Here is a 24,909-nt window from a genome sequence, read left to right as displayed (position 1 = left end):
ATGTTACGGTTAGTACAAGACCTTTTTGAGCTCCTGTTAGTGGTATTCCAAGCACTGGATTAAGAGATCTTTCGAGCTGTACCCGATAAGGCGTTGCCATGTTGCCGAGACCGAACGGAAAAATACCCGTCTTCTTTAGAGTACTCTAAGTGTACTCCGAGTTGTATTCTCGATAGGTTGATGTCGTGTCTCGGAGCCTTATTGGAAAAGAACTCGGTTTCCCGAAAGAACTCGGATAAGACTCCGTCTCGAAAGCGGAGCCTGAGTTTGAATCGGTTGCGTGAAGCCGCGAAATCTGAGTTAGATCGGACATCGCGAGCTACATGAATCTTGTAGCAAGTTAATGTGTCGTTGTCGCCGAAATGGAAAGGTCTTGATGATGATCCGAATCTTCGAGAAGACGGCCTTGGAGCTTGCCATCGTTGCTTGCCTCGCAGATCCATGAACCGAAGATGAAGATTGATCCCGTTGAGAAGATCATGTTGACGAAGTCCGTCGAGCTCTCGGGTGCAAATTCGTCGAAAGCCCCTACCTAGCGCGCCAGCTGTCAATGTTTGACCACCGATAGCCTGCCATGGGGGTACCCGGGGCAGTATGTTCGGGCTTCAGCGTATGCGGAACTCAACGGTTAACTTAAGAGACAGTCGATTTATTCTGGTTCGGACCCTCGATCGTTGATCGAGTAATAGCCCTACGTCCAGTCGGCGTTAGCCTTTGTGTTGGATTGATTGTAAAGTGTTGTGTTGTTAAAGTCGCCCATCCCTAGGAACTCTGCCCTCCTTTATATAGTTAGAAGGTCAGAATCCTAGTCGGTTTACAATGAGAGTTCCTAGTAGGATTACAGAATAATACTTCTACTAAGATTACAGGGGAAGAATCCTAGTTAGACTAGATCTTCTCCTTTTCTTGCGGGGTATCCCATGGGTCCCGCACCGACAAGAACCTATTGCCACACATGAGGGGGATCAACAACAACCTCAAACAGAAGATGTGCCAAATATGGAGGCCTCTAAAAGGTCTCAAAGAGTTAGAAAATTAGCTATTCCTGCTGACTATGAAGTATACAACACTGAGGAATTTTAAATAGAGGATGATCCCATCTCATTTGAAGAAGCCATGAGAAGTGATCATTTATCAAAGTGGCTTGAGGCCATGGAAGATGAAATGAAATCTATGAATGTCAATAAAGTTTGAGACTTGGAAATAATTTCTAAATGAGCCAAAACAGTAGGCTGTAAATGGGTCTACAAAATAAAACTTGACTCTCAAGGGAATATAGAGAGATATAAAGCGCGACTTGTGGCAAAAGGCTTTACGCAAAGAGAAGAAATTGATTACAAAGAGACATTTTCTCCAATCTCATGTAAAAATTCCTTCGGAATCATAATGGCATTAGTGGCACATTACGATTTAGAATTACATCAGATGGATGTAAAGACGGTATTTCTCAATGAGGACTTGGAGGAAAATGTTTACATGGTACAACCGAAAGGTTTTGTCATGGAAGGAAAAGAACGAATGAGATGCCGCCTAAAGAAATCCATTTATGGATTAAAACAAACTTCAAGACAATGGTACTTGAAGTTTGATCAGACAATAAGGAATTTTGGGTTTAAAGAGAATGTAGATGACAATTGTGTCTATGCAAAGTTTAAGAATAGAAAGTTTATCTTTCTTGTCCTATATGTGGATGATATCTTACTTGTTAGTACTGGAGACAAAGAAGTTTTTGTCCTCAAAATTGGATATGAAAGATCTTGGTGAAACTTCGTTCGTTCTAGGAATCGAGATTCACCGAGATAGAAGTAAAGGGGTATTTGGACTGTCATAAAAGGTATACATAGAAAAGATCTTAAAGAAATTTAGTATGCACAACTGTAGTCCCTCACTTGCTCCTATAGTCAAGGACGACGGATATGGAGATTTTCAATGCCCCAGGAACCAGTATGAGATCGATCAAATAAAAACGGTTCCATATGTTTTAGCTGTCGAAAGCTTGCAATATGCTCAAGTATGTACGCGCTCTGACTTAGCATTTGTTACCGGGTTACTTGGCAGATTCTAGAGCAATCCTAGAACAGAACACTGGAAAATGATAAAGAAAGTCTTGCGTTATTTGCAAGAAACGAAAAATCTCATAATGACGTATAGAAGATCAGATTCACTCCATATGGTGGGATATTCTGATTCTGATTATGCGGGAGATGATAGAAAATCCACATCTGGATATGTATTTACTCTCATAGGGGGAGCTATTTCATGGAAAAGTTCAAAGCAAACCATCACTACATCGTCCACAATGTATGTCAAGTTTGTAGCGTGTTATGAGGCAACAGGGCAGGTGAACTGGCTAAAGAAGTTCATATCCCGTTTCAAGGTGGTTGACGACATCTATAGACCACTTAAGTTATACTACGATAATAATCCGACAGTATAGTATGCTCACAACAATAATTCAAGTGATGCTGCCAAACATATTGACATAAAATATTATATTGTGAAAGATAAAGTCCGGGATCATGTCATAAGTCTTGAGCATATAAGTACCGAAAAGATACTCGCAGATCTGCTTACAAAAGGCTTACCATCCAACGTGTTCAGAGAACATGTAGCTAATATGGGTTTAAAAGAAAGCCTAAAATTCTTTGACAAAAGAAGACCCAAAGTATCTATTTCAGAACAGAGTGGTGTGTTGTAGCTGTTAAATCTATCGGCAATTGACTATAACGATGAAACACGCTCTATGTGCTAATCTGTAATCGAATGAACAAAAATAAATGATATAAAATTAAAAGATGGTAGTGAGACCAAGGGGAAGAATATTAGTTGATCTCCACCGACCTATTGGATCCTTGAATCTGCATCCTAATCGGGGACGCCCAACCCTAATATGGTTTGAGGACCCCTATCGCACAGCACTATAAAGAGAGGTGGAGATCATGGCTATAAAAAAAGAGGTTGAGCTGAGTCATCGTAACCACCTATAGAGAGACACTAATCCGATCTAAAGAAAGATGCTGCCAGCGACGGAAAGCCCCACCAAACTCGTGTCACCGTCGCCACTAGACCTCGCCACCACTGCGCTAAACTCCACTGTGCCGAGCTGACTCGACACCGACGTCCGAACGGCTACGACGTAGCTGCGCTAGGATGAAATAGAAAAACCCTAAGTAAGATATTTACCCCGATCTACGGTTCAGAGGTACTATGTTTATAACACATACCTCAATGAAAATTTTCTTATTAAGTGAGATAGAAGATAACCGGTTGATCAAAGTAACACGTGGTGTTAGCAGCCTCAGAGAGAAAAAAAAAAAAAAACGCCTGTTAGCATTGGACAACATGCCGCGAGCCCTCAAAATAACGGTTCGGTTCATGCTGTCCTTTAGAAGTTAATCTTTATCTTTTCGACAGAAGTTAATCTTTCGACAGAAGTTAATCTTTATCTTCTGCAGAACTGAATTTAGTCTCCACTAAAAAGTGCCATAGCAGCAGCGGCCAGGGACACACGCACCGGTGTCCATGCTGCCAGCAGCAGCGGCCGCCTGCAGCCAGCGCCCGGCGGCTGGGAACCGCCTCAGGGATGCGGCCACCACACTGACTGACGCCAGGTGAACGGCCCCGCGGCTGCACCAAATCAGCGCCGATGAAGAGGAAGCCAGCCACCGCCTCACGTGCAGCGAGAAGCAGAGGCTGAGGACGTGCCGGCACCAGCACGACCCGGCCGAGAGCCAGAGCCACGGCCTCGGGCCCCCGTGCCACGTCCGTGCCAGCCAGCACCAGCAACCACGGGCCGCGACCGCGCTCGCCGTGTCGGTCGAAGGCCAGGATCGCCACCACTGTGCCAAACGCCAGGATAGGGGGCACCGCCACCGGATCCAGCCCTAGAGCGCCCGGATCCGCGCCGCCAGCAGCCCCACCCGCCGGATTTCGCCGAGCCCTTCCCGGAGCCTGAAGCGGCGGATCTCGTCGCGCAGCTAGCGGGAGCCTGCTTAACGGCGCGCCGCCCGGCAGCCTCAGATCCGAGGCGGTGGGTGCCGGATCCGCACTCGGATGCCATGGATTCGGCCGGCCCGGCGCTGGTCATCTTCCTTGTCGCCGGTCGACCTTCTCTCAGAAAAGCATAGTTTGAAATGAGGAAGGGGAGGGGAGGGGTTGGGAAAGTTGCTGCAGGGGAAGCTTTGTTGGGCTTCACCGCGGGCCGCCGCCACCGCTCGCCGGAGCAACGGCGGCGGCGGCCGGAGATGGCCTGGGGCGTGGTGCTTGGGGCGGTGGTGGGCGCGTCGCCCCCAAGTCGCCCAGGAGACGACGCGGGGGGAGGGGGGTGTCCGCGTTCAGAAGCATGTACTGGCTCACAATAAACTTTTTTCTAAGACATATCATGGACCTTATGAGCTTAATGAGGTCAAGGAACCAGTATGACTCATGGGCTTGAATTGGTAAAAAAAAGTGATTTTGCCTTAACTCCAGCAGTGAAGCGCCCGCAGAGGAGCAGTGCCAATGCCAAACACCCCTCATTCCTCAAAAACGGCAGAACAAGAAGCAGTGAAGACTCTGCACCACATTGCACATTGCAGTGACTGATGACACAATCGTGCGTTTCGCGGTGTTTGTTTCCTCAAATTTATTCGTCGTCCAATCGAATATCTAGATATATACATAGAGTATTAAATATAAATTATTTATAAAACTAAATACACAGATTAAGACTATTTTGTCAGACGAATTTTTTAAACCTAATTAATTCATGATTTAATAATATGGTGCCGTAGTAAACATATGCTAACGATGAATTAATGACCTCGTTCGGCTTATCTTATAATCCGCACTATTCAACTTGTTTTTTCAGCCAGAACAATGTTTTTCTTTCACAACAATTCAGTCAGAACAGTATTTTCAGCCAAATTTCAACAAACCAAACAAAGCCAATTAGTTTTAATAAATTTATCTCATAGATTACAGACGAATTCTATAATTTATTTTTTTATTAATATCAAACACCTTATACAACGTCTTCACCTATCAACTCTCATCTCCACGTGACAACTCTTTACTGCATGATCCAAAGTTCGAACGCAGTACTGTTGTACTAGACTCGTTTTTCAACCATAAAAGTATGAGAAGCTCACGCTGGAAACGTGATGTACTGATATGACGCCTGCCAAGAGACAAGTGCGCCAATCCAAACAGGAACAGATTTATATATATAAAAAAATTGTCATGCGTTGGTGCTCAAGTCGCGCAGGTACCGTCCACAGCATTACAACAGTACATGTGTTGTGCTCAAGTTTGAGTAGTTATTATTAGTTTATTTAAAGTTTTTTTTTACAACAAGTTTATTTAAAGTTTGAGCATCGTAAAATGAGCAACGATCCATACGCTGCTTACGGACAGAACTGAGGGTTTTATCTGGGCGTCCACAGCAATAAATGTTGTGCTCAAGTTGGAGTTGTTACTGCTCCTTCGGTTCTAATTCTACGTGCGTTGCTTTTGCTATATACTTATGTATATAATATTATATCTAGATATATAATGAAAATAATGTATTTAAAAAAGTAATAATTTACAATTTAGAATATAAGTAGTAGTTTATAAAGTTCCACTAAGTTTGAGTGCCGTAAAATGAGCAACGAACCATACACTACTTACAGACACAACTAGATTTTAGCTGGAGTGCATTCAACTTGTCAGAACCTTCAGCCCAACTAGTTTATGCTGTTCAATTATTGACATTCCAGCGGAAAAGCATAATTTAAAGAGATGTCACTTTAAATAGTATAATGGAAATCGATAGCCCATAACTATCATTAACTCATTGCCAGATATCCCCCATATTGTAATGAACATAGATAAACATATCTCTTTATCAAAAGGGGAATAGCTCTGAAGAAAGTTAAATGGAAGGTTCCACCAAGGCATGCAAGCTACTGACGACAGAAACACTAACCCGTGAAAATATCAGAAAATGCATAAATAAGAAGGCATGGTCAATGAATGGTGCACCGTGACAGGGATTTGATGCATATGCATAAATAAAACACATAAATTTCTTTGGTCGCTTGAACTTATCAGTATCAAGAACATTATTTTTCTCTCACAACAAATCAACATCAGCAGCAGCCGCCGTTTTTTAGGTAGCCGAACAGAGCCAAAGGAGGTGACCATTGTGCGGTTGTTTTACAGGTTATCAGCATGTGGGTCGAATAATAAAACGAGAAAAAGGAAGATTGCAAGAACCTGACTGATTGAGCATTATTACCATTATATGGAAGCTCAATTAGCTCCGAGCCGCCGACAAGCATCGTCTGAGCTGTTTGACAAATGACAGTGGTGTTTTAATCCACAAATGGCATCACTAAAGCTCACCTTGAATCAATTCACTGCGCCTGTAGGCCTGTCCTGTCTGGAAGCTATCTCTGTTTTCAGTTCTGAACAGCCATACCACCTAAAGAACTCGGTAAATGGCGCCATGTCCATCAAAAAAAAAAACACAGGTCAACACGCCAGCTCCAGCGCCGACGCCGGCCGTCCGAGCTTCGGTACGGCCGTCGCGCGGCGACAATTGCAAACCATTGTATTAGCTAACCACAGTACCCCTGAACAACATATGGCTGATGCTGATCGGGAATTTTCAGTTTCCACGGAGGACCGCAACGACGAAGGCGATCAAAGCTGTCTGCTTTGGAAATTGGAACGAGCGTCTGGGAACGCTGTACAGCGGGCGTACCAGCGGTGTCCTACGGTTGCACCCAACTTCTGTTTACTTTGGCGCGCCGGCTCGCAAGCTTTTTCCGAGCTCCGAGCATCTCACTCCACGCCAGCTAATTAAACCCGGCCGGCTGTCGGCTGTGTATATATTATCGGCGCGCAACAACAGCGTCGGCCACGTATATGTACATACCCAGGCACTCACCCAGCTGCTGCGAAAACAAGTCCAGAAAATTCAGCAGCCTACGCCGATTCGCCTGTGCTGTACAGCGTGAGCTGCGAGATGGCTGCGGAGGGACCGAAGAAGGCGGAGGTGGAGGCGGCGCCGGCTGTGGAGACGGCGGCAAAGGCCGTGGCAGCGGAGGAGGCCGTTGTCCCCGCGCCCGGGCCGCCGGCCGGTGACTCCAAGGCCCTCGTCGTCGTTGACAGTGAGTAGTACAAGTACTCCGTCCTTTCACCCTGTCCTGAACTTTTATGTTGCTGGTAGAGTATAGTAGCAGCAGCAGAGACATGCGAGTTTCCGTTTCGTCGCACAAGGCACATGCAGTTTTCCTCTGTGAATTTCCAGAGCGCGCTGTCAGTTTGTGGCATGGATTGTGCAATAGTGTCGAAATAAGGTTGTCCTTATCTAATCTCGTCGAACCCATGCGTTTAATAAAGTTTGGTCTCCGAAAGCACTCTTCGACGGTACTTTTCAGCGAATCAATGATGTTTTTCTCTCACAGCATTTCAGTATAAACATCAGCGTAAACCAAATTTCAGCGAAACGAGCTTGCCTGTATACGTACTAGTATAATCTATCAATTTTAAACTATGTATAATCTATCTCAACACACTCAAAAAAGGTGCATGAAGTTAAGATGTACATGATTCCTTGAATACTACTATTGCATGTCTTCGATGGGGGAAATGTTTAATTAAGTCATTTATGCTAAACTCTGAATAAGTTCCATACATTTTGTGCTTCCCAGAGGTGGCTGATAAACCTTGTGTTGTGAATAATACGCCAAGGAACTCAAATGACAGAGGTAATTAATTGATCCTTTTTTTCTTCCTATTGCATATGGTATAATCATGAGAATTGACTAATTAAAGTAACCTATGTTTAGACATTGCTCTTGCAAAGGTGGAAATAGAGAAGAGGAACTCTTTGATTAAAGCATGGGAAGAGAATGAGAAGGCAAAAGCAGACAACAAGTATGTTGCCAAGTTGTATTCTCCAGTTTCTCACATAGCTAGTCAATTTTGTGCTAGATGGCAATTATCAGTTGTCAAGCAACATTTTCTTCTTCAGTTTTTTCTGTGAGCAAAACTATTCTCCAAACATCTAAATACATAAACATTCTAAGAAAATTCTACTGTATTTTTTTAATTAATGTACCTAAACCCTCGACCTTTCAGACTCAGTGGTACAACATGTTTAAGCCAACAACTAGGCATTGAGAAAAAAACATGCTAGCAAGCAGGAGCACGAATGTATGATGACCATGACATTATGTTGTTGCATGATTTCATTAGAAAGTGTGTGTATCTAGTAAGAAAATAAATCACAAAACCGTGACTAATCAACTAACTAATCCCTATGTCACAGGGTTGCTAAGAAACAATCTATTATTCTTTCATGGGAGAACACAAAGAAGGCAGTCATAGAAGCTCAGTTGAAAAAGAAGGAAGTAAGTTTGATATTTTCGTTTATCTTGTTATACGTTGTTTTAAAGGACGATGATTCTATCCTATTTAGAACTCCGTCTGATTACAACTCTAAGTCATTTAGAACAGCAAAGTATTCCGTATGATGAATCATAAACCACATGTTCCAAAGCATGACATTTTATTGCAAAGTATACTATCATAAATATGATACTTTTACCTACATTTATTGCAAAGTATACTATTATAAATACAAAAATACTATATATTATCAAAGTATCATCAACCTGTGTTGTTAATCTGTGTAACTTAAACTTTTCTTATATTGATGGATCACATTAAAGAAGTTTGACAGACTATAATTCTAAAACAACCACAATCAGCAGGAGTACTACAGATTAGCGGTAAGGTCTTGAAAAATGTTTTTTTTACATAATTCTAAAACAACCACAATCGATCCCCTCGTGCTGTTGCTCATCCCCGTCTGGCCAGCGACCTCTCTGTTCATGACGTGACGCGATGGTGCCAAGCTGGGGCGCGCACAGCCTGCCGGTGCACACATGGTCGACTACATTGCCGAGCCTTGCGACCTCGACTAGCCCTTCCTACACGTTTCTAGTGAGGTCCTTCTGCTTTTGTGGTAGTTGGTTTGACTATCTAAGCTTCGTGCTCGCTGGGACACTTTCGCCGCTGCCGTTGAGCTCGGTTTAGATGCCGTTTCCGGGGCTGGGCCGAGAAGGAGTAGTGCTAGTGCATCTAAGGCTTCTAGCATGTTAGCAGTAACTTAAGGAAGGATTTCTAGTGATGCAGCGTAGCCGGGAGGGCTGTTGCCGCCGACGTCGACGTACCCGCAGCCGTACCCCGCCACGGCACGTGTCCCCGCTGCGGTACCGCACCGTTTTGTGTGCAAAATACCTTGATCGGTTGATCTAGATGTGTGTAGTCGTTTGGTAGTGTTGGTTGTCGCCGGTGGGGCCGCATACGTTGGTGTTTGGTTAGAGTTGCGCAACCTCTGGTTAAGTCCGGCCAAGGACCTTTGAAATTAAGAATTCGAATACCTCTACGGTTACTGATATAAAGCTCTTAACTCAATTGAATAGTACTATCGTTAGCTTCACGAATAGAAAAGAAAACGAGGGCCACTTAGCAAAACGCCAGCACCCGCGCTAGATTTTGTCTTGGGGAATTGCTGGGCTGGCCCGTTGTTGTGCCGCACTGGGCCGGTTTGCTGCACCGAGCTAGGCCGGCAGGTTGTCGAAGCGTCCAGGCTGCTCGCGCCTGCGCTGGGTGGGCCTTGGTCCGCTTGCGCCTGGGCCGGTCGGGTGTCACTGTCGCCTGGGCCTCTGGCTGGCCTGTTTCCGCGCTGCTGGATTGCCATCGCTGTCGAGGCCGCTGCCTGTGGCCTGCTCACTGCCCGCGCCTGGGCCACTGTAACACCCTAAAATTTACCTCTTTTAAAATAGAGCTAAAATGATTTATTTATGAATTTTTGTGCACATGAAATATAGGAAAATAAAAATTTTCATTAATTTAAAATACATTATAAGGTAGTAACATGTGTGAGCATACATGCTGTTGCATCTTATTTATTGTGATGGATGGTGTGGATCCAAAACTCCGAAGTAATTGGAATGTTTTTGAAAAGAGTTTGAAAATGGCTTTGAAATAAAAGAAAGAAAGAAAAGAAAATTAGAAAAATAAAAGTATTTTTAAAATTTGTAAAGTTTATCTTGGAAAACCTAATGGAATTGACCATTTTTATTAAATGGGAAAGTATTTTTGAAACCATACTTGAATTGGATTTGAATTTAGCTTGGAATTGGAAGATTAGAAAAAGAAAAGGAATTGGAAAATGTAAGAACTTAAAAAGTTATTTTTGGAAACTTACCAAAATTGCTCACTTTTATTGGAATTGAAAAGTATATTCAAAACTCTATTTGAATTTGCATTTGGTATTACATTTGAATTTGGATTTGAAAACTAAAAATAGAAAAGGATTTTTATTTGAAAATCTTCTTTTCTTCACTGTTTAGCCCAGCCTGCTCCACCTGGCCCACTGCTAGCGGCCCAGTCCAGCGCATCTCCCCCTTCGGCCCGCTCTTCCCCTCCCACGCTCGGCCCAGCCGCCCCTCCCTTCCCCTCCTTCCCGTTTTCCCAGCCTCGGCCCGCTGCTCGGCCTGCCTCGCGCAAGCGCTCGGCCTCCAGCGCGCCAGCCCACCTACGCAGCCCGCTCCGCATCAGCCGCCCGCAATGCCTTCGCCGCACGTGCCGTCCGTTCTCCCTTCACTCACTGCGTGGGTGGCCCACCTGTCAGCGCCCTTGTTTCCCTTTCCTTTCTTCTTCCCCGTGTTTCCTTTCTTCCTTGGCGCTTTCCTTCTCCAGTCGCCGGCCATGCGCGGAAAGCCGTCGCCCGCATACGGAAGGTGACCCATCCCGCTTGCTCCCCTTCCTTTTTCCCCTCACCATCTGGCCTATAAAGCCCCGCGACCCCTTCTTCCTCCCCCATCCTCCTCTCTTTTCTCTGACCGCCGCCGAAGCTCGCCACTGTCGCCCGTAGCCCCGCTGCTTCGGTGCCCAAACCTCGACTCCGACGATGTCCTGAGCCCTGCCGTACTCGCCCGCGCCCGTATGTATCATCGATTTCGCTTTTTGGTCTTGATTCGCCCGGGTTCCATCTCACCCGCATCCTTCTCTCTCTCCAGACGTTGTCGCCGCCGTCGACGACCCGCTTCGGAGCTCTCCAGGACGCTGCGCTCCCCTCCAGACGCATCGCGGTGAGCCCCTCGTCCTCCCCATGAGCTCTGTTCGTCAAAAAGCGCGCTAGACCTCAGTATCCGTGAGCTCCCGTTCCGCCGGCCATGGCGCCGCCGCGGACCCGACGCTCCGGCAAGTACCTCGTCTCTGCGTTGCGTCCTTTGTGTTCGCGCTCTCGTTTAGATCATCGCAGTAGGTTTAGTTGCCCCGGCGAGGTCTGGAACACCATCCCGGCGTCCACCGCCGAGCTCGGCTCGCCATCGTCCATGGAGGACTCGCCGGCGGGACTGCGCAGCCGGCGGAGATCCTCCCAAGCTTCATGCGCCGTCGGATCTGTTTTGCACGGTTAGGATTAGATACCCCTTCGGGTTTAAGTGGCTGGTTCACCACGGACTCATGGACGTGGTCCACGGCGCCAGCGCACCGCGTCCACTGCCTCGTGGTGCACCTAGCCAATCACGTCCTGCCACATGTCGCCAAGTCAGCAGCTGAGTCAAACGCAGTCAAAGCCATGCGCATCTTGCAGAAAAGCCCCCGTGTTTTACAGTAATCAACCCGCGGTCCGATTCAGTTCAAAATGATTTCTTTTAGGTCCTGTTTTTATTCGGTTAGAACCCTGTGTTTTCCAGAAATAGTGCGCCCAGTCTAAAATCCGTTTAAATTCAGATTTTAATTGTTTTAATTCAAATTTGAATTCAAATATTCACAGAAATGCCACTGGATCTTATTTCATGCGTAACTTTTGCATTTTAAGTCCGATTTGATCCGTTCAAATTGCGTTAGGATCGTATTTACGTTTTCTACATATTTATATTACTGTTAGGCATGTTTTCAACACTTGAAATTCATGAGTAGATTTAATCTATTATTTAATTAAAGGAAAACTTGTGTAAATCATAACTTATTCATTCTAACTCCGAAATAGTCCGTTCAAGTTGCGTTTGTTTCATAACGTCGAGATCTACGTATTAGTAATGATGTTTACTATATTACTATTTCATAAAAATCATAGTTTAAACCATATCTTGATTAAAGATTATACAACTGAGTTTTATACATAAAATATGATCTGTTTTACTTTTGTTTTTATAATTCAAATCGAAAGTTGACTTAATATAATCTATATTATTTATAAACATCTTTTGTATATGAATTCATATAGATAACATAAACGAAGCCTATAGTCTCTTTTCCACGTGTTAAGCAAATCTCTCGGTAGTTGTAACTTTTCAACTATAGCTTCGATTAGCGTGCCTCTCGTGACTGTGTGTTCGTAGTGATGCGTAGAATCGTATATCAATCTCTTTTACTTATTTTTCTATGATTGGTGTACTGTTCTGATATAGATGCAATTGTATGCTATGCATGTATGTGTATGGATGTTTGTGTGGTGTTCTACGATTGTCCAGTCGGTGAGATACACGTGGTGATCTAAGAAGAAGAAGAAAGACATCGAAGAATAAAGCTTACCGAAGGATCGGTATGTAAGGCAAGTATAGCATGGGACCATCCTTGTTACCTATTCACATTTAATCACTAAATTCATATTGCATGTGTCTCCTTTGTTGCCATTAAGGATATCCTAGATATTTGATATCTTGTTCCTTGAAAACCTTTGGGATAATGCATTGGGATAGTTATTGCTAGTGCTTAATCAAAACCATGATCTTGTAACTTGACTAATGGTATATGCAATAAACATTAAAACATGACTTTTTAGTAACATGGAACCAGGGGGCTGAAGTGTTTATATGCTTCAGATTCCTCTCCCTAAGGACTTATCTGTAAGCGATCATCCGGGACTTACAGTACAGCTGTGAGGGCCATATGGCTCTGGCTTTAGCTCAGTATGAGGATCTTTTCTAGCTTGTTAGTGGTTACCTTTGAGGCGCGGGGTATGTTTCCTTTGCTGCTAGGAAGTGTGTACCGTGCTGCGATGCCCACGCTTGCCACTCCTAGAGATGGGCCACATACGCCTGGCGGCCCTAACATGTTAGACGAATTCTTTGAAAGGCTTTATAATGAACCCTGCCGACCTTCCTTGGAAGTGGGTCAAGAGAATAGCTACCTCGGGCGAAAGGGTAAATCACAACTCACAGTGAACGTGTACAAACTCTGCAGAGTATGAAACTGTTATAACAGCCGTGCTCACGGACACGAGCGGCCTTGGACCCTTATGGAATAGAGATGATCACTAATGAATAATGATGATGCTAATAATTGATTGTTTATGCTATACGTTAATCATGTTTACCTGATCATGTGTTTATGGGAATGATAAATCCTTTGCTACTCAATTGCTTAAAAAGATGACATATTAAAGCTAATCGCAGTTAAACCAGTGTCAGCCTTTTGAGCCTCATGAACCCCATGATATAATTGTTAAGTACGACATGTATTTACACTTGCTTTACTTTTCTATACATTGGATAAAAATCCCGGATGGGTACCAGATTGCTGGTTTGGAGGAGTTAGGCTTGTGGTCAACCAGTCAGTTGTCCCTGTGGAACTAGAGTCTTCGCTTGAAGATCGGAGTTGTCTTTCCGCTGTCTATACTCTGAGGTAAAACTCTTTATACTAATACGTTATGTAATAAGTGTTGTCTTTTGATATTACCCTTATTTGTGGCTATATATGAGATTTGACTTCCTGGGCTCACATATAGTGTGTATCTGGTTTTGCCTTTAAAACCGGGTGCTACAGCCACCGTCCTCCACTGGACCACGCTTCGCATTGGGCCGAGATCATTGACACCGGCCCATTTTGATTTCTAGAGCAATTTATAATTTAGCTTATAAAGTAAACTTGTAAAATCAATATAAAATTGTGTAGATGTCTAAAACTGATGAAACCAATTTTATTAGGCTCCTAAAATCATGATCTACCTGCTAGTATAATTTGTTCACATAGTTGGATAATATTAGGCTACTTAATATTATAAAAATATAAACTTGTAGGAATTATTGTGATAAATTGGTAATAGTGTTGGATCTAAAATTTTTACAGTAGGTTCCTAGCAATATTAGCTGCTCACTGTAATTTTTGTAGCTCTAGAATAATTAGTTGCTAGATAGATAATGATGCCTTATTTCGAATAAAGATTAAGTTGATAGGATGAAATAAAGAAACAACTTGGGTTTATATAACTAAAATAAATGTTTGTAAATAACGTCTTATTCGACAATATGGATACGTAGACCAACGTTAGAGCTATCTCGTTAGCTTGTGAGGCATGATCGGATTTCTAAGCATTTCGACCGTCATTGATTATTTACATCTATGCATTTGCATCAATGCATATCATATATGTACGATGATGGGTCAACGGATGAATTGAAGGATGATTGGGAATCCGAAGATGGTGTAATGGTATTCTCTCCAGGAGATGATGCAATAGGCTTTCTATTCAGATGATGTGGATGATCTAAAGATGCAGATACTAACTTTTTAATATATATCTTACCCAGGCAAGCCCCGGTGCATAACTCCTACTTTTCTACAGTTTAAATTATATTTGTGCATTAAGTTTCAAGGAGTTGATTGAAATCCACTTGCATATATATATCTTTATCCTATGAGTCTTATTAGTATGACAGGATCGTGTAGATTGCTATGCTACAGGACTCCGGTAGAAGTCAAGTGATTTCCTGTCACTCGCGAGAGATATGAAATATATTATTGGATTATCATCACTTGGAAAATATAAAAATGGTGGAAAGGAAAATGGTGACCGGGCAGGGATATGGTTTGGGTATTGGTGGGTGTAAGAGGTTGGGTCGCCGTGGATGCGGTGCATAGCTTAGTTACACTGCTTTCCCTGTCTGTGTCGGTTAAGGATCGGCCATTGCATAAGAATCTAGGCAAGTCACAGACTTATTATCCCGAGCACATACTTATGTATGGGCGTTTGGAAGACTTGTTACTCTCTTGTCATGGGTTCTGGCTCTTTCTAGACCGACTGTCAGGGTGTCTTTTTGGTGGAGGAGGTCCTTGCACCGCTCTGAGTCCGGGACTCAGGGGCGGGGGCTTGGAGTCCCAATTTGGACGGGGACCTTGGACCCCAAGATAGGAGGGTGATGGGTTGGTCCTGCTTGTGCCCGGGGTACAAGCGAGACGTGTGTTTTTGGGGTACCCAGCTAGGGGCATTGATTCGCGAATCACCGGACGATCCAGTACGGCTTGTCTATGGTTTAGCATCGTAGCAAGAACTGAAAGATGAAAGATTGAAGACAAAAAAAGGAAATCTGATTGCTTACCACCTGTTTGAAAGTAGTATAGGTGGTTACATAGAATGGTTAGTTAATGAACCAATGCGGCTATTAATAAAAATTGAATATAAGGACGCACATTTAGTAATGCTTCCTGCAAATGCAATAACCCCACAAGCCAGATAGCCTTGCATATCCTTGGAGTCTTTTCTTTCCTCCTATCGGGTAAGTCTTGCTGAGTACAATTGAATACTCAGGGTTTTATTTCCCCTATTGCAGGTGACAGGTGGAGGCTAAGGCTGACCTTTGTGTGTGGATTCCTCCTGGTGGGCTTAGAGAGGATTTCCTTTATGCTACTATCGTAGTTTTTATTTATAACTCTTCCTAAATGTTTTTATAAATGAAAGTTTTATAATATGTTGTCCTAGTCATTTATCAATGCTTCATCATATCATAATTAGATAATTATTTTCGCTGTAATTCTGATCACATGGTTATATTCCGCTGTTCAATTAAATTGTCCATAACTCTGATAAGTTGATTACATTCTGCTGTTATATAATAACTATTACTCTGATGTTGTATTAAAAGTGATGTAAGAAATGGTCAAGAATGATATAAGCTTTATTCTCTCATTTGTGATCCTGATGGAAAAATGTGGATTTTCGGGTTCTCCCTTGGGGTGTGCCCGACGGAACCGAGTAATTTAGTGTTCTCCCCTGAGTGCTTAGTGTCTAATAGAAGACAAGCACTCCTGGGAAGCATTAGATTAGGCAGTTCTGCCATAGTTTGTGACATGTGGGCCTTCGTGGTGAACGATATAGATGACGATCGTGCTGAGTTCACTAGGTTGCTTGCTTGGCGAGGGACTCAACCGCCAGCTTAGTATTAGATTTATGTTGATTTATTTGACTGGCCTTTGCGCTTTTATACATGTTTGGAAGGCTTAACACCTTTTGTGCTTTTGTTGTGTTATTGCCTTCAGGCTTTTGTATCATTGCGCTTCTAAAGTGCTATTGTTGTAATCATATCTACTTTTCTTCAAATAAATTTTTCTTGAAATGCTTAGTTGCACACTTGTTTTATTGAAGATTCTGGTTATAGTTGCTACCTAGGCCGAAGGGCTCTAGCAGATGGTGCTTATTTTCTTGTTCTTGCCTCCGCTTCTCTCTTCTCTGGTTGATGTTGAGGATGAGCTTGTGTGTCTATGCGGAGAAGCTGAGGTGCTAGTCTTTGACCTTGTGTCCTGCGTGGAGGCTCCATTACATACTTGATTTGTTGTAGCCTCCGCATTTTGATCTCTAGCTATCGACAGGAGGCTCTAGCGTGTCGTTGTGGAGAAGCTGAGGTGCTCGTATTTGATCTTGCAGTTGTTGCGAAGGCTTTGGTACAATTTGAGCACTCATCGGAGGTGTTGGTCTTCAATCTTGATGCTTCTCTAGAGGCCACAACGCAATTTGAGCAAGCAACAGAGGTTGATGAAGCTTTTCATGGGTGTTGTCTTCACTTGTGTCTGGATTGCTTTGCTGTTGCCTCTGGCCATGCTGGAGCAGCTGCGCTTCCGTTGAACATGGTTGATGCTGAGTTGCGCCAGATGGTGTCTTCGGTTGCGGGGGGATGTTATGAGTCTTCGTGCAATACCCTCTCGCAACCTCTGACATTAACTGCTTGCTACCAGACTATGGTCATACAATACCCCGTGGACGCTGTACGACACCATGTGGAAGATGTGTACAACCTCAATGTGGGCTTCGCCGGCTGCGCGAGCTATTGTATTTACAAGTCTTCGCACGATATCTTTTGTTCACTTGTTTTTAAGGAAACTCCGGCTTCCATGGTTCTCTTGCTTTGTTCTATAGTGCACTAGCTCTTGGTTGGCTTGACTTCCCCCCTAGCGCTCTTCTAAATTTAGGGATATGATAATGCGCTGACTAAAACTAGTGCTAGGAGAGGGCGCTGGGTTTTATAGTCTACTACTTGTACGATTTAATAAATCTTGGTGGTTGGACGAGGCTTATTACTTAGATACATTTTGAAGTTGTAATAGGACTAAGAGATTTCTTTGTACCTGCTGTATCTTTGGCTCTTTATTCCTATTGTACCTTAGTTATTAATTCCTAATATTCACCAGGTGCCTGATAGAGATAGGTCTTCACCAGGTATTTTCTTGCCCGATGCCTACAGCGAAAGTAGGTCTTTGTTGGGTTTTTTTGGCCTTTTGGCCATTTTGGTAAATCCTTGATGCCTGATTGTGGACAAGGCTTTGTCAAGGTTACGGGCTAATTTAGCCACAAAGGTCGTTCCATGCTTTAGAGCCTTTGGCTAAGGCAGTGGAATGTCCTCTTTGTCGTGATGTCATTGTCGAATGTTGTGGCTCCATTGCTAGCCACTTTCAACCTTCATTTTTCATAGTATTTTTGGGGGAATCCCTCTTTATATTTTAGAGGGTTTTACATGGGTCCCGCCTCATTAAAAACCTCACCTCCGCTAGAAGCCCCCTTTGTGAGGAAAAGGGTATAGGCCCTTTTTCTAGAAACTTGTAGAAAATGCTAAAGCTACGAAAATGAAAGTGAGGTGACCTTCGCTTATAGCTTCATGGAGGCCACCCCTTACATTTATACATAGAACCTACACAAATTGTCGATGTTCTAGGTGTGAGTTGTTGTTTTACCTTTGCCATCTGTTAGGTAAAATGATCTCGGTCTTCCGATGGCCTTCGCTGTATATGGGCCTTCCCATTTGGGCTGGAGCTTTCCAGTATTGGCCATGTTGGGCTGCCTTCTTAGCACTAAGTCTCCATCCTGAATTAGCTTTCTGACTACTTGGCTATCTCTCCACTTCATGGTTTGTTCTTGATATTTGGCGATGTTTTCCACTGCTTCCAATTGTTGACGGTCGTTAACATCAATCATAAATCATCAACATAACTTGTATAAATGCATAAAAAGGATCACCAACATAGGTTTAGGGGTTTAAACTGAGAAATTCCACGAGTTTTGGTGAATTTGTGTTTTTAGTAGGGTTTATCCAAAAAACCAACAAGGAGGACCTATTCATCAAAGCAAATCATGTTTATCCGCAGTGAAACCGACATGGAAAGACTCTAGAAGACTCTAGAAGGTGAACCACCAAAGCAGAGTGTAGGTGACTACCATGTGGGGTCGGCCGGCCCTACTTGCTGGCTGCCTGGCCCCCTAGGCCCACCTGCCAGCCCCTCCTTCGAATGTTGGTTCTCCACCACCTCCTAGATTGCATCTACGCCATTCCTTTAAGTCAGTTTGATCCAAAGGTCCAGAATTGATGCTTTAGCCTATATATACCAGCCCCTGCCCCCTCCCTGGAGCCATCCTAAAACCCTAATTCATATCCTCCTCATCAGGATCGGAGCTAGCTCTCAAGAGAAGATTAGTCCTCTATAGGATCTAGTCTTGCAATAGAATTAGTGAGCTAAAGAGTGAGAGAAGAGTTTGGAGGGAGTATCGGCCTGTCGGTGCTATCTCTACGGCTTGTACTTTGGTGGATCTAGGCTTCTCCAAGTCTACATCTAAGATACCTCTGGTAATTGATTTATATTTAAAGTAAGTTTTGTGCTCTTTTGTTCATGGGTTCACAGTTCTTTTGAGTGTTCTAGTTCTTGCTAGCTGGATTAGAGTAGTAATCGTTAGCATAAGCATGGTGCTTAGGCTATCGGCTACCTATGTTTGCTCCCTGCTTTCTGGTTGTGTGGTAGTAGCGGGAGGTGACAGCCCCATCTATCCTTTGTAGTCCACATCAAATTGAGCAGGTTCTTAAATTAGAAGGACCGTAGTCTTGTCGGTAGAGTTATCTATTAGCGGTGCTTTACCGTTTAAGCGGCGTCCCAAAGTGAACAGTAGAATCATAAGCCTTGCTTTGCATAGATTCATAACCATAGGAATCCTCTCTACTCATACCTTAAACCTTGATTGCTATCCCTAGACAAACTTGTTAGACGATACACACACGTTTCCCTATGGATACGATACTCGATAATACTCCGGGTGAAAACAACTTCGATACCCGTGCGCTTGTGGATTTTGTCTCAGTGTGCCTCCACAGGTGTCAACAAGTTTTCTGGCGTCGTTGCTGGGGAAACGGTTGCTTTGATTTCATCGAACTAGGTTTGTCCTTGTATCTTTTATTTTATTTATCTTTAAGCATGGATAACATCACGTCATGATTTCGCTGCTCCCATGGGCGCACAACTAGAGCCACTAGAATCTTCGAAACCTATCTTTACATCTGGCTATGAGTTGCATCCATCTTTAAGAAATTTGGTCTAGGAACAATCATTCTCAGGAGAAGGTGATGAAAACCCATATACCCACCTACGAGAGTTTGAGCAAACTTGTGCATGCTTGCAAATAGTAGGCATGTCACATGAAACTTTAAAGTGGAAGCTATTTCCGTTCTCTTTGATGGGAAGAGCTAAACACTGGTATACCCTAACCATAAGGAGTGTACAAGGAGATTGGGAAGCTCTATGCTCTAGCTTTTGCTTATCTTTCTTTCCCATCTCTGAAGTGGTTAGCCTTCAAATAGAGGTTCTATCTTTTAAACAGAAAGAAAAAAGAATCTCTTGGTGCGGCATGGGCACATTTTAACAACCTAGGCAATTCTGGCCCCAACCTTGCCATTCAAGACTATATGCTTTTACAACACTTTTATATGGGTTTTAGTGGGGAGACCGCACAATTTCTTGATTCAGCTTCTAGAGGTGCCTTCTTACATTGCTCTGCTAGTGAAGGGAGAAAATCCTTAGAAAAATCCTAGAAAACACCCCCTACACCAGCGTTCATGATGATGGCCCAAAAGACATAGTTGAGAAAACTTCTGAGGAAGAATCTTTGATAGTTGAGCTCGAACCATTAGCTACACCACTTAAAGCCTCAACTGTCCTCCAAGTTCCTGAACCACCAAATTCCTCCTTTGGAAAATATGTCTGAATTCGAGGATGAGCTCTTCTCTGATTTTGGAAACACCTCAAATTATTATGCAATAAGGAAATCTTCAGCACCATCAGCACCTAACCAGCATCTTCCTGGCCCAACAGAAGAGAAGTTCCTTAAAAAGACTGTGAAGGAGTTGACAACAATCGTTAGCAATGAGTGGTTCGGAGAATCCAAGCTTTCTCCTAAAGTTATTCATTTAGATTTTTTCTCTACCTCCATTTGTTGTCAGATTCATAAAACCTCCTTTAGTGTTTTTTATAATCTGGTTGTAGGAGTAAATCTTATATCTAAATCTTTTGCACATACCCTTCCTGGAAATTTTCAATTAACTCCAACAACCAAACTCTTAAAAAGTCTCCCAGGGCAAATCCTTCATGGTAAAGGAAATTTTCACCTCATCCCTATCAAAGTAGATGAAATCAAGGTGTATCTTAGTTTTTATGTTTTCGATATTTGGTAGTTCGATCTTTTGATAGGGCATCCAATAGAGAGACTCCTACATGAAGGAAGAAAGAGGAGTATAAATGTAAGTCTCAGGAAGAGCACAAACCTGTCTATTGTCATTACTCGCTCATTACATGTTAAGACAAAGTTGAGTCCCGAGCAAGATCCAATGGAGGAGATTATGGCAGCTTCTCTCCTGGAAGCTTCCGAGAAAGATCTTGAAGAAGACACCTAGGATTTCATCCAAGACGAAGAAGAACCATGAGATCCTTTCCCTCTAGATGAAACTCAAGAGCCGCCAAAACTCCCCATTGTGCTCAAACCCCTTCCTTTAGGTTTGAAATATGCTTTTCTAAACAACGATAGGGAGTCTCCTGTGATTATTAGTAATAAACTCTCTAAGGACGAGACCCTCTGGCTCCTTACCATTTTAAAAAAGCATTGCTCTGCTTTTGGCTACTCACTCGAAGACCTAAAGGGGATTAGTCTAGCCCTTTGCACCCATCGCATTCCCATAGATCTATTATATCCACCTTCCAGGGAGCCCCAACGTAGGCTTAACAATGCGATGAGAGAAGTTGTTAAGAAAGAGGTGTTGAAACTTTTGCATGCAGGGATAATCTATCCCGTGCCTTATAGTGAGTGGGTAAGCCCGGTACAAGTTGTACCGAAGAAAAGGGGCATGACTGTGATAAAAATGAAAAAGATGAATTAATTCCACAACCAACAGTCACAGGATGGCGGATGTGCATTGATTACCAAAAACTTAACAAGGCAACAAAGAAAGATCACTTCCCGTTACCCTTCATCGATGAGATGTTGGAATGCATTGCAAAGCATTCTTTCTTTTATTGCCTTGATGGGCATTCTGGCTATCATCAAATCCCGATCCATCCTGATGACTAAAGCAAAACTACTTTTACTTGTGCCTATGGAACTTATGCTTATCGTAGGATGTCCTTCGGTTTGTGCAACGCTCTAGCTTCGTTCCAAAGGTGCATGATGTCTATTTTTTTATATGATAGAAGAAATCATGGAAGTTTTTATGGATGATTTTTTTGTTTGTGGGAAAACTTTCAATGATTGCTTAGAAAATTTAGACAGAGTTTTGCCAAGATGTGAGGAAAAGCACTTAGTCCTTGATTGGGAAAAATGTCATTTCATGGTTAGAGAGGGCATAGTGCTTGGACACTTGGTGTCTGAACGTGGGATAGAGGTAGACCGAGCTAAGATAGAAGTAATAGAACAACTACCTCCTCCTACGAATGTCAAAGGGGTATGAGGTTTTTTTGGTCATGCGGGGTTCTATCACGGTTTTATAAAAGATTTTTCTCATATTGCTAGACCCCTTACAAGTTTGTTAGCCAAGGATGCTCCCTTTGAGTTTGATGATGAATGTGTAAATTCTTTTCAAATCCTTGAGAAAGCACTCATCTCTGCACCAATCATTCTACCCTTGATTGGTCACTGCCTTTTGAAATCATGTGTGATGCTAGTGATTATGCTATGGGGGTAGTATTGGGTCAAACAAAAGATAGAAAGCATCATGCAATTTCTTATGCTAGTAAAGCTCTGTCAGGACCTGAACTTAATTATGCAACAACTAAAAAAGTGTTCCTGGTGTTGTTTTTGCTATTAACAAGTTTAGATCTTACTTAGTAGGAGCTAGGGTTATTGTTTACACTAATCATGCTGCTCTTAAATATCTCCTTACTAAGAAAGATGCTAAGCCTCGGCTTATAAGATGGATCCTTTTGCTTTAAGAATTGATTTAGAAATAAAGATAAAAAAGAATAGAAAATTCTATAGCCAATCACTTGTCAAGAATGCAGTTCGAGAATCCATAGGAGCTGCCCATCAATGATTTTATGTGGAATGACTTGCTCCAAAAGGTCATAGGATTCGACCCCTGGTACGCGAATATTGCTAATTTTATAGTTGCGGGTTATGTACCACCGAGAGAGAATAAGCGGAAGCTCATCCATGAAAGTCGCCTCCACCTATGGGATGAACCATACCTCTTTCGAGTTTGCTCCGATAGACTGCTCAGGAGGTGTGTTCCTGCTGAGGAAGCAATCAAGATCATTGAAAGATGCCACTCATCACCGTATGGAGAACATTATGGGGCATTCCGCACTAATGCTAAGATCTGGCAAAGTGGATTCTTCTAGCCAACCATGTACGATGACACCAAAGAATTCATATGGAGGTGCATCCCGTGTCAGAAACATGGGAATATCAATGCAAGAGATGCCATGCCACTCATCACCAACCTCCAGTTAGAACTCTTTGATGTCTGGGGAATCGACTACATGGGGCCATTTCTAAAATCCCGACAGTGCGAATGCATCCTGGTGGCAGTCGACTATGTCTCAAAGTGGGTTGAAGCCTTACCATGTCGAGCTACAGATTCCAATAACGCCAAGAGGATGTTTTTAGATACCATCTTTCCTCACTTCGGAGTTCCACGCATGGTAATTAGTGATAGAGGTCCTCACTTCATTGATAGAAGGTTCCGATGCTTCTTATCCGACCATGGGGTCCATCGTAACGTCGCGACACCATATCATCCTCAAACTAGTGGACAAGCAGAAACATCAAACAAGCAAATCAAGAATATTCTGCAGAAGACTGTTAATGAGATGGGAACAACATGGAAAGATAAGTTACATGGAGCACTATGGGCTTATAGAACAGCCTATAAAACAACTCTTGGAATGTCACCATACCAACTTGTCTATGGGAAGACATATCACTTACCTATCGAGTTGGAATTCAAAGCTCATTAGGCCACAAAAAGGTGGAACATGGACTTTGAAGCAGCTGGGAAGAAGAGAAAGATGCAACTCTTTGATCTAGAGGAATGGCGAGAAAAAGCATATCATAATGCAAAACTCTACGAGAGGACAAAGAGGTGGCATGACAAAAGATTGAAAAAGAAAGAATTTAAACCAGGTGACATTGTGTTGCTTGTTTGGACATGGGAAACTATGAAGCAAATGTGAAGGACCTTACAAGTTAATTAGCACCAAGGATCAAAAAGACGATGCCTCATCCCCGCCTAGGCGTGACTAATTGCTAGGCGAGGGGTTCCCGCCTGGCCTACGGGGGTAGGCGGACCCCTAGGCGGGTGGAGTGCCTCGATGGCACAAGGCGGCACCTCGGTGTCGATTTGGCAACACTAAAGCAGTCTAGGCAGTGTAGAGGCGGACGCGGTGATCGAGCGCATGAAGAATTGACTCCGCGGGCGAGCACGCGCGCACAGCTGGCTTCGAGCGTGGGAAAAGAAGGCTTAGGCATGGGAAGGATAAGAGGGAGAAGAGGGAAAAGGACGCGCCTGCTTGCTTCCCGCTCTTTGACGACCGCTCACCTCCCTGCAACCCCGCCATGAAGCTACTCCCACCGACTGCGCTCCTCCCCACTGGGTAGGTGGTCCCGCAGGCCACACTCCTCCCCGTTGAGCTCGTGGTACCATCGGTCACGCTCCTCCCTACCAAGCTCATGGTCCCATAGGCCGCGCTCTTCCCCGCTGAGCTTGTGGTCCCTCTAGTCATGCTTCGCCCTGCCTAGAAGCTCGTTCCCGCCGGTCTCTTCATCTCACTAGGTGCTCCTCCCTGCCGGTCTTGTCCTCCTACCGGGCGCTCCCTTCCCCGCTGGGCATGTCCTCCCACCACCTAGTCCCCTCCTCGCCGGTCTCCTCCCTAAGCGGAAGCCCTAAGGCCCAAGGTCTGTATGTCCTCCCCTACTCCTCTCCTCTGTTCCCTGCTCCTCTCCTCTGTTAGCCTTGAAGTGCTCTGAAGTCTAAAATCTGATCTGAATCTGAATGACATACTTGACTAAATTTGAATGACATGTATGTATTTTTAATTTGTTGGCTACATGTATATTACAGTATGTATCTGATTGACTAAATCTAAACTCTAAAGCCTGCTCCTCTTTTGTTTGATTGAATCATTTGTTGGCTGCATGTATGTATCTGTGTTAGTGTAAACTCTGAAATCTGAATGTATAGATGATTGCTTGAACTCTGAATTTAGGATGTCAACAACAGAGGCTGAACCTACAACTATAACTAAGGGATCAAATGTCTTAAGAAGGAATTCAGATGATGTGGGATGGAAATATGGGGTTCTTGTAGATCCTAACAACAAGGACAAGGTGATGCAAGGAGGGAT

General features: G+C 43.5%; 1 protein-coding gene across 2 annotated transcripts; it reads left to right on the top strand.

Moving 5' to 3' along the window:
• Positions 1-6,867: 6,867 nt before the first annotated feature.
• On the top strand, positions 6,868-13,640 carry LOC136477812 (remorin-like). 2 transcript variants are annotated; one of them, XM_066476069.1, is made up of 5 exons: positions 6,868-7,136; positions 7,680-7,736; positions 7,818-7,905; positions 8,300-8,381; positions 13,566-13,640. In XM_066476069.1, exons 1-5 carry the CDS (start codon positions 6,992-6,994, stop codon positions 13,623-13,625), a joined length of 432 nt encoding a protein of 143 aa, XP_066332166.1. In that variant the 5' UTR covers positions 6,868-6,991; the 3' UTR covers positions 13,626-13,640. The 2 variants fall into 2 exon arrangements, with proteins under 2 accessions (XP_066332166.1, XP_066332167.1); XM_066476070.1 differs by lacking the exon at positions 13,566-13,640 and adding an exon at positions 12,522-12,557.
• The last annotated feature ends 11,269 nt before the right edge of the window (positions 13,641-24,909 follow it).

The sequence above is a fragment of the Miscanthus floridulus genome, chromosome 8 (genome assembly GCF_019320115.1).
Source record: "Miscanthus floridulus cultivar M001 chromosome 8, ASM1932011v1, whole genome shotgun sequence".
Taxonomy (NCBI): domain Eukaryota; kingdom Viridiplantae; phylum Streptophyta; class Magnoliopsida; order Poales; family Poaceae; genus Miscanthus; species Miscanthus floridulus.
This window is presented reverse-complemented; position numbering and strand designations above follow the sequence as displayed.